The sequence below is a fragment of the Capricornis sumatraensis genome, chromosome 8 (assembly GCF_032405125.1).
Source record: "Capricornis sumatraensis isolate serow.1 chromosome 8, serow.2, whole genome shotgun sequence".
Lineage (NCBI taxonomy): Eukaryota > Metazoa > Chordata > Mammalia > Artiodactyla > Bovidae > Capricornis > Capricornis sumatraensis.
Genome location: NC_091076.1, coordinates 86084408 through 86094997, shown reverse-complemented (window position 1 = coordinate 86094997; position 10590 = coordinate 86084408). Strand labels below are relative to the sequence as shown.

General features: G+C 56.3%; 1 protein-coding gene across 1 annotated transcript; it reads left to right on the top strand.

Moving 5' to 3' along the window:
* The first annotated feature begins 1325 nt into the window (after nucleotides 1–1325).
* Nucleotides 1326–5538, top strand: WFIKKN2 (WAP, follistatin/kazal, immunoglobulin, kunitz and netrin domain containing 2). Its single transcript, XM_068979105.1, has 2 exons — nucleotides 1326–1529; nucleotides 4018–5538. The coding sequence occupies exons 1-2, from the start codon at nucleotides 1326–1328 to the stop codon at nucleotides 5536–5538; spliced, it is 1725 nt and encodes a 574-aa protein (XP_068835206.1).
* The last annotated feature ends 5052 nt before the right edge of the window (nucleotides 5539–10590 follow it).

Here is a 10590-nt window from a genome sequence, read left to right as displayed (position 1 = left end):
GACTAGAGTTGGGTTGCCCCTTGACAGCAGTTTGACAGCTTGGTGGGGAGGGGTGATTTCAAAGGCCCTGCAAACTAGGGTCCCTGCATTAATGGTGGGGTCACATAGCTGTGTGACACAGGGCAAGTTGCTTGCCCTGTCTTTTCCTCAAATCTAAAACGAAGGCACAGTTTATTGTGAGGGTTAAATGAGACAATGCACACAGTCTGGCCCACGTTATGACCCCAGGAAATATCCTACTGCTGCTCACCAGGGGTGACCTTCTCCTTCATAAAGCAGGGAGACGACAGCCAACTGGCTCTTCCTGGGCAAAGGCTTCATGGTCGTCAGCGAGGCAGCTCGGCTGCCCAGCACTGTCCTGAGACACAGTGACCACGTAGGTTCTCTTGGAGCGGGGAGTGTGTCAGTCGAGGAGCAGGAATGTGATACGTCCCGGAGCTGGGGGAGCTGGAGCATAGCTGGTATGTGTCTCTGGAATGATTTGGGGAAAATTCACCGAAGTTGGAACTTGAGACGCAAACTGCCCAGGATAGAGAGATAGGGGGCTGTCCGCACGCAGCCCCCCCTACCCTGAGACCTGGTGCTGGGGTGGGAGTCGGCTTACACAGCACAGACTGCTCAGGCCCGCCCTGGAATGGCCGTGAACTTGTTGTTTTTCCACGTCATTTGCTCTCAGATGTACTATCGGGCCGGCGATGCTAACCCTGCGGCTGCAGGTCCCTCCTTATAACAAGTGAGTGTGTGTTCTTCGGAGGTGGCCAACGGGAGGAGGGGGCCCGGCTGAGAGTTGGGGGGAAGGGAAGCAAGCCTCTTCATGTAGTACAGTGAGCTGGCGTGTCCTGGAGCCAGCTCCCCCCAAAGCACATGCCATTTCTGGCCCCTGAAGGGGTTAAAGGCCTCCTGGAGTCAAAAACAAGCAGGTGTCCCACCGTGCCAGATACGCCGCCTAAACTGCTTCCAGCTTTTTTTTTTTCTGCAACAAGTCTGTGATCAGCCACAGGACAGAGGAGCCGGCAGCCTGCCTGTGACAGGCGTCAGGTTAGCTCTCTCCCACTCGGGTGGCGTGCCCAGGACATAAATCCAGGCTCTGGCCCCGGTGCGGCTCCTCTCCCGGCACACTCCGGAGAGGGAGCTCCCTTTATCTGAGGCTCCGCAGCCCGGCGGACTCCACAGACTCGGCGGAGGCAGCCTCAGCAGCCGCAGCAGCCCACGGAGGTCCACTGGGGTCGGCAGGGCAGGTGTCTGCGGCCCTGAGGAGCAGAAGGCCCAGGGGCCCAGCCCTGGCATCCTCTCAGGGGAGGTCTCTGGCCGCTGCAGACCTCAGCATGTGGGCCCTGCGGGGCTGCTGTTCCTGGTCCCTCTGGGGGCAGGGGGCAGCCTTGCTGTTGCTGCTGCTTGGGGTGCCCCATCGAGGCCTGGCCCTGCCGCCCCTCCGATACTCTCACGCTGGCATCTGTCCCAACGACATGAATCCCAACCTCTGGGTGGATGCCCAGAGCACCTGCAAGCGGGAGTGTGAGACGGACCAGGTGAGTGTGAACCCGGAGGCCTGAGCCAGGCCAAGCAGTCTTGTTGGCGAGGCAGAGTGGGAGCTGGGTGGTGAGAACGACTCAAAACAGGAAAGAAACTGGCCCCCAGCCACACGGGCATAAACAGGGTGTGATGTCTTAACTTCGAGTCCTGGAAGAAGAGATGGGTGTGATGTGGGAATTTCTCAGGGACTGGAAATCCTCGGATTCCTGGTTTCAGGTCTGCTGAGGGCTACTCTGAGCCAGAACTATGCCAGGCACATCAGAGAGACTGGCACAACCCACCCGCAGCCTGTCAACAGGTGAGAGAGAAACTCGGGACGCTGCATGGAAGAGCACAAGGCTCCAGGGCCAGGGAGGTCAGATCTGCATCCATCTGACCACAAAGCTGATGCTTCATCCAGCCTCTGGGCCACCTCTGGGGGTTAGGACCCTGACCCTGAGATCAGTGCAGGCTGATGGCGAGGGTGCGCAGGAGTGGATCTGAATAGATTCTCTGGGTGTCTGTGAGAGGGAAGTGGACTAGGTTTCAACCTGGTGATCCCTCAGTCCTCCCAGTGCTCAGGGCAGGCCTGGCTCTACCTGGTTCTCGGACAATTCTCTCCCTGCTCCTGCATTCAAGGGTTGTTCCTGTTACTTTTCCCAGGGTGAAGAGCCTGCTAGTACCTGGCACCTGCCTAGGCAGAGGTAATTCCCGACAGTGTGGCAGCTGCTGGGCTTGGACCGGTCTGGGCATCACCAGGGTGCTCCCTCTGCCAAATGTACATAACCTATGAGAGCACAGACTGGTCCTGGAGGGAGCGGCCTGTCCCTCAGAGAGACCAGGGGACAATCCCAGCCTCTCACTGTTCATGAGCAACGGGGGAGCCGAGGGAAAGGAAGATAAAGCCTGGATAGGGGTGGAAAAGTGTTCCTATCAGGCTGAGATCAGGTGGTTAGTTGGCCACATTTGTAGGCAAGGCTGTTTCAGGGGCTTGGAGACAGTGAGACTCTGGCTGATTTTATGTCTTGGGGAGAAGCTCCTCTGTGCGGCTGGGGATTTGGCCTATGGATGCATTCTGAGCCCTTAAGCAAAAACCGTTCTGAAAATTCCCTCCAGGTTTTCTGTGCCCAGAAGTACCTTTCCCTTCTCCCCAAGGACCCAGTCTTTCATGGACCTCCAAGTCCTGAAGGAGATTCCCAGGCCAGAGTCTTCAAGGAATCGAGGGATGCTCGGGCAAGGAGCAGGTTCTCCTGCTGCTCAGCCCCCTCCTGCCCTCACCCCCACTAGGTCCCTCTCCCTCAGGAGCCAGCTCTGAGATCTGTCCATCCCTGCCCTAGAGCCTCCCTGGTGTGGCCTAGAAGCCTATGCCAAGCAAGGGCTGCAAAACAAAGTCCCCATTCTGAGCCGAGAGGGAAAAACAGTGAACAAGTCTAACAGGCAGCCCTCAGCTGATGTGGCCGCATGAGGCCAGCCCTGGTGGGGAGCGGCTCACAGAGCCGTGACCAGGGCTCAGGATTAGGGGCATTGCCCACATCCTGGAGAAAATACCACATGAAATCCTTGTTTGTGTCAGCCCCAGAGCATGTTGCTAATTTTGAGGAATTAGACTAATGCCTTTCATGGCTCCACAGAGAATCAGAGGGAATTACAGCCTGGCAAGTCCTTGATGACGGCCTGGCTGACCTTTGCCACACAAGGGAACTTTATTTTTTGCTATTGATTTCCCCATGCAAAGGCCCACATGTTGGAACTAGCATGGCCCACAGTGATGAGACCTGATGTCCTGGGCCTGTCTTGCCTGCCCTTCCTCTAGGCTTTGGATGAACAGGGGCCAGCATGAGAGCTGCCTGGTGTGTATACGTGCATTCCTTGTGTACATGCACAGCTTTGAACAGCTGTCCCAGCAGTGTCTGACTTTTCCTTTTTAGCATTTGGCCAGGGCATTCCCAATGGAAAAGACACAAAGGCGGGCTCAGTTGTTCCAGGTGACACCTCACTGTGGGAATGATAAATTGCAGACAAAAAACTCTCATTTCTGAATCCCATCACCTGGAGCTTGAAGTCCTTTCCCACCAGTTCCCAGCTCTGAGGGCTTGAATGTCGCCTCACTTAGCCTTCACATTCTCATTTCATCTCATGCTAGAAGGAAGACTTTTCTTCGTGGAGTATGTGATCCGCCTCTTCCCACACTGCTAGCTGTGTGACCTTGGGCAAGTTACCTTATCTCTCGGTGCCTCAGTTATCATTGCCTGTGAAGTGGGAATGTTGGTTATACCCACTGTAATGAGCATGAGATAAGTTGATAGTTGTAAACATTTTTAGAAGAAGGCCTGGCAAATAGTGGGTGCTACGAATATGTTAGTTATTATATCAAAATGATTTTCTCATGGTAGGCGAGCACATATTAGTCCCCTTCCCTGTAAACAAACCATGGGGGACGTTGGGGGAGCCTGTGCTCTCTTCCTTCTCCTCCTCGTTCAGACCTCTCCATCTGGCTCTCCCCAGGAGTGTGAGACCTATGAGAAGTGCTGCCCCAACGTGTGTGGGACCAAGAGCTGTGTGGCAGCCCGCTACATGGATGTGAAGGGGAAGAAGGGCCCCGTGGGCATGCCCAAGGAGGCCACGTGCGAACATTTCATGTGTCTGCAGCAGGGCTCTGAGTGTGACATCTGGGATGGCCAGCCAGTGTGCAAATGCAGAGATCGCTGTGAGAAGGAGCCCAGTTTCACCTGCGCCTCTGATGGCCTCACCTACTATAACCGCTGCTACATGGACGCTGAAGCCTGCTCCAAGGGCATCACGCTGGCTGTTGTCACCTGCCGCTATCACTTCACCTGGCCCAACACCAGCCCCTCACCACCCGAGACCACTGTGCATCCCACCACGGCTCCCCCGGAGACCCCTGGGCTGGACGCCACGGCCCCAGCTTTGCTCAACCACCCTGCGCACCAGTCAGTCACTGTGGGTGAGACGGTGAGCTTCCTTTGTGATGTGGCGGGTCGGCCCCGGCCAGAGATCACCTGGGAGAAACAGCTGGAAGACCGAGAGAATGTGGTTATGAGGCCCAACCATGTACGCGGCAACGTGGTGGTCACCAACATCGCCCAGCTGGTCATCTACAACGCCCAGCCCCAGGACGCTGGCATCTACACCTGCACAGCCCGCAACGCCGCTGGCGTCCTGCGCGCTGACTTCCCACTGTCGGTGGTCAGTGGGGGCCAGGCTTCAGCCACTGCAGAGAGTAGCCCCAGTGGCACGGCCTTCCCCACAGCTGAGTGCCTGAAGCCCCCTGACAGCGATGACTGTGGTGAGGAGCAGGTCCGCTGGTACTTCGACGCCCAAGCCAACAACTGCCTGACCTTCACCTTCGGCCGCTGCCACCACAACCGCAACCACTTTGAGACCTATGAGGCCTGCATGCTGGCCTGCATGAGTGGGTCGCTGGCCGTGTGCAGCCTGCCTGCCTTGCAGGGGCCCTGCAAGGCCTATGCGCCCCGCTGGGCCTACAACAGCCAGACAGGCCAGTGCCAGTCCTTTGTCTACGGTGGCTGCGAGGGCAACGGCAACAACTTTGAGAGCCGTGAGGACTGCGAGGAGTCCTGCCCCTTCCCTCGGGGGAACCAACGCTGCCGGGCCTGCAAGCCGAGGCAGAAGCTTGTCACCAGCTTCTGTCGGAGCGACTTTGTTATCTTGGGCCGAATCTCCGAGCTGACTGAGGAGCCCGATTCAGGCCGTGCCCTGGTGACTGTGGACGAGGTCCTAAAGGATGAGAAGATGGGCCTCAAGTTCCTGGGCCGGGAGCCGTTGGAGGTCACTCTGCTCCACATGGACTGGACCTGCCCCTGCCCCAATGTGACAGTGGGCGAGATGCCGCTGATCATCATGGGCGAGGTGGACGGCGGCATGGCCATGCTGCGGCCCGACAGCTTCGTGGGAGCCTCGAGCACCCGGCGGGCTCGGAAGCTGCGTGAGGTCATGCACAAGAAAACCTGCGATGTCCTCAAGGACTTCCCAGGCTTGCAGTGAAGCCCTCTGCCTCTCCCCAGCCCTCTTTCTGATCCTCCTCTATTTACCCATTCCTGGTGACCCTCAGTCAGCAAACTGGGCAAGGTCAGATTAGACAGGCCAACCCGGGAAGAGCGGTCAGTGCATCAGAAAAAACCCCCCAGAGGATCTTAAATCAGCTTCTATTCTTTGGATTTGATAATGGGTGGGAGGGGGACAAAAGAAGTCAACCAACATTTGCAGGTTATTCCTGATGGCCAGTCTCCTCTGACTTTGTTATCTTCTTTTGGCTGACCACTCCCTCCCCTGGCTCTCCCAGACTCCCTGCCCATAGCCAGACTCCCAGGCAGGATTCTAGAGATGGCGGCTGGCTGTAGGATGGTCACAGGAATAACTGAATGAATTGGTTTGCTAAAAAGGTAGGTGGGGATAGAAAGGAGGGCCCAGGAACTAATTGGATAAACTCCCCACAGCCCTCCAGAGCACTATGAACAGAGACCACCTCGTGGTGAGGGTTGTGGGAAGCGGGAAGCAGGAGGCATGATCCAGCCCAGGGCACAACTTGCCTTAAGTGGAGGCTGACAGACAAGTCCTTTGGGTGGTGGCCAGCCTGTGCTTTGATCATGTTGGCCTAGCAGTCTCTGAGGCCACCACAGCACAAGCAGAATATGTTTGTCATGCTTCTTCCCCCTGGCTTTATTGATTGGTATATTGATTATTGATTAATTGATTCAGTTTTATTCAGTCCAAGTCAGTGGAAATTTTCTGAACACGTACTGGGTGCCAGGTGCTAGGACCACAGAGAGACGTTAGCTACTGCCCAGATCACAGTGACTGAACACGAATGTCCAGATCCCAGGGCTCTCCCAGAAGCAGATAAATGGCTGGTGCTCCCAGCTGGCAAAAGATCCCTTTGACACATAGTGAGTTCTCAGTTGCCACTCGCTTCCTCAGACACAAAGTCAATAGAAGCCCCAGGGTCTGTTCTGATGGGAAGAGAAATAAAGGAAGAGGAAAAGCAAGGCAAGGAAGTGGGTTGGTAAAAGAAGGAGAGAGGGAAGACCGGGAGGTAGGCTGGGGAAGGGAAAGGAATGCTGCTCAATGCTCCCATCTGGTGGTGGTCTCTGGAGCTGCAGGGCCCTAGAGGGAGACTCTAGGTGTGGACTGGGAGGGCCACTTTGAGGATGTGGCAGCTTGTTGATTTCTGTTTCTGGACTTCCAGGACAAGTCCGCTAGCCCACTACTAGATTTAGGATTTGAGAAAGCCACTGTCAGCTCTTCATCTACCCCTCTTCAATCCTCCTCAGCCTTCATTATGTCCATGGCCCTCCAAAGCTGAAGATCATTGTGGGGCATTCTCATTTCTTCCTCAAATGTAGGGGGAAGATACCAATTAAAAGCCCATAGTATCGACAGTCCTTCCTGTGTGATTCACTTGGGCTAATGTGTAGGTGGGAGAGGGGAGTGGTGGGCAGTGTCATTTGCTTTGGTGACCTACCTTGGGGGGCACACAGGGGGAATCTAGCCAACCGGATCCCATTTGAGTGATGGAGAGACATTGGCCCATTTTGCAGCGCCATGACTCCTTACTGTGGTGCCCCCTGGAGCTTTGTGCATTAGGCACAGGAGAGCTGAGGCCAGGTGACTCACCCAGGAACTTGGGCAGGAAGGCATGGGGTGGAAGCAACTGCTTTGTATCTCAGTTCAGTCCCCCGCCCCCTCACAATAGCACAGTGGGCCAAGGTGCATTCCAGACCCCACTGTTGATGAATTTAGGGCCATGAAAGTGGGGGAGACAGGAGTGGGCAGGGGGACCTTTCTGTCTGGCTGTGACTCCCTAGGGGGGTCCCTGGGCAAGGCCTGATCCCAAAGCCTTGGGTGCTCAGAGCATGTGATCAGGTTTCCAGGCTGCAGCAGCAGCACCTTTGGTCTCAGGGGCTCCTGGCTGCCCCCCTTCCCAGAGATGTGCTCAGGAGCCTGCAGCCAGGGCATGACCCCAGGTTGTCTGTCCCCTAGGCTGGAAGCCAGCTCAGCACGAGGGACACCTGATCCCTATGCATTTCTCTGGTCTTTCCGGGCCACAGGCCAGAGGAAGAATTCAGGCTCAGTTCAGCCCAGTCAGGCCAGTCCCTCTTTAGAGACAATTCCCTGCAGTAAGGAGGGGTTGGGATCAAGAAGACAAGCTGCTCCCTGAGAGGGAGGAGAGGCCAAAGGAATATGAGCTTCAGGTCACCACCGAGAAATGCTGAGCACAGACCTTAACCAAGGAGGTGTGAGCACAGGCTCAGGACCCACCCATGCAGGCCTTGAAACCTGGGAGTGAGGACTTGGCTCCTCAACCTCCCTCAGAGTGGGGACATAGTATTGTACCTGCTTCTAGGTCGAGGTGCCCTAACAATAGCACATCACCTTCGAACCTGAGGAGGCAAGTGCCCACACGCCAGCATCTGTCACCTCCCCACTTCCCTCCACTTGCGTAGATGTGGGGCTGAGCCCTGGCGGAGGTGTGAGATTCAGGGGTCCAATCTCAGGCTTCCTCTCACAGGCTCGCTGCTGACATATAGCCACAGACTTAGGGTCCCCGTCACACTCCAGCCCCACCTTGGCGGGGTGAGAAGGCCCAGCCTGTGGAGTCAGACCCACCTAAGGCTGAATCTGGGCTCTAACACATATCTGCCATCTCTCTGAGCCTCGGTTTCCGCATCTGTACGACGGAACACTTCATGGAGACTTGGGGAGTTCGATCCTATTATGTGTCAAACTGCGAAGCCTAGAAAACAGAACCTGGCACAGATGGCTGCCCCTGGGCCCCCTCCATGCCCTCAGCAGCTCCCTGGCTGAGAGCAGGCCCCAGGACCTAAGCCCTCCCCTTGCTCTTCCATCCAGATCTCGGCTTTTGCAGGGTCAGAGACCAGATAGTTTCAAATACTGTATTCTGCTGCTCAGAACTGACTGCTCCACACAGGCTGATTTGGAATTTGTGAAACATAGGTACCTGGGGAAAGGGTGGTATAGAATCAGTCATCCTTGTGGACCTACCACATGGCATTTGCTTTCTGTCCTTGAAACTGGTCTGTGTGTCTTGCTCTGCTACCCAGGCCTTCACAGGAACTGACTTCTGAAAGGTGCTCAGTGCAGGATGAACTGAAATCCCAGGGCCTGGTTGCCAGGTGACCTCCAGAGGCTGCCCCACTGGGAGATTTGGCCCCAGGACATAGGGGTTTGAGTCCTTCGGGTCTGAAGTGAGATTCACCTGCTTTCCTGTCTACACTGGACATTCATTCCTCCCCTCCTAGCATCTGTTGTCTGCCCCCCCACCCCCTGTAATGTTCCTCTGGTCTTTCCATTTGCCTTTTCAGAGGCTTGTTCTGGTGCTGGCTGTCTCCAGACCAGCCCTGAGGCCTCTGGGGCATGGCAGCTTGGCTTTTTCCACCCTCTGCCTCCCCCAGCACCTCTGATCTCCTAGGACACTCTGTTCCATTGTCTGCCCAGCTGCTCCATAGTCTGATGTCATCCCCTGGATAGTGGGGCCAGAGAGCGGGGACTGGGGGCAGAACCTGATGAAGAAAGGGGGAGAATGAACACATAGCCGCAGAGCCAGTCCCTCAGGCTGGGGAGGATGCCCTGCGTCCAACTGTCCTGCTGAAACTTCAGCTCGAGTGGCTGGTTGCACAGCACAGGTACTCGGTGCCTCATCTTGTCATCTCCATCACGAACATGGGAGACAGAATGCTGTTTTGTAGGTGGGAAAACTGAGGTGAGAGGGGATAGGAAACTTGCCCAAGATCACCCAGCCATTAAGGGACAGAGCCAAAATTTGAACCAAGGCAGTCTGATTTCTAGGCTCCTTGTGCTCATGCTATGCTGTTTCTCCCAGCATGTCACACACACCAACACACACACTACACACACACCACACACACACACACCCCCCCCACACATACCCACCCACCCCACACACACATCCACCACCACCCCCACACACACACCCCCACACACACACACACCACACACCACACACACACCACACACACCACACACACACCACACACACCACACACACACACACCCCCCCCACACATACCCACCCACCCCACACACACATCCACCACCACCCCCCCACACACAGCCCCACACACACACACACCACACACCACACACACACCACACACACCACACACACACCCCACACACACCCACCCACCCCACACACACACCACACACACCCACCACCACCCCACACACACACACACCACACACACACACACACACCCCACACACACACCACACACACCACACACACACACACACACCACACATACCCACCCACCCCACACACACACCACACACCACACACACACCACACACACACCACACACACACCACACACACACCCACCCACCCCACACACACCACCCCCCACACACACCCCCCCACACACACACACCACACACCACACACACACCACTCACACCACACACACACACCACACACACACCCCACACCCAACCACCCACCCCACACACACACCACACACACCACACACACACACACACACACACCACACATACCCACCCACCCCACACACACACCACACACACATACACACACACACACACACACCCCACACACACCACACACACCCCACACAAAGCCCCCCCCACACACACACACCACACACACCCCACATACACCCCCCCCCCACACACACACACAGCTCTGGGCTGGGCAGTGTGGAATCCCATCAGGAACTCAGATGTCTCCAGAGAGCCTGCCTCTCGTCAGCCTCATGCGCACCACCCCATGCATATGATCCTACGTGTCACATGATATTTCTGTCACACGCAAGAGCGGTCATGGCCTAGATTCCTGAGCCTGCTCATCCTGCAAGACTCAGCTCCTTGGGTGCCTCCATTGTCCCCAGGCTGCACGAACCCTCTTCCCCAAGTTTCTGTCTCCCTCTTGCACTGTTCCCTGGCCGGAGTCACTGCTTAGGGCTCTGGGAGGCCTGCAGCCCCAGCTCACAGAGCTCCAGAAGAATTCACGGATGAGCAAGTGGCCCTGGGACCGAGG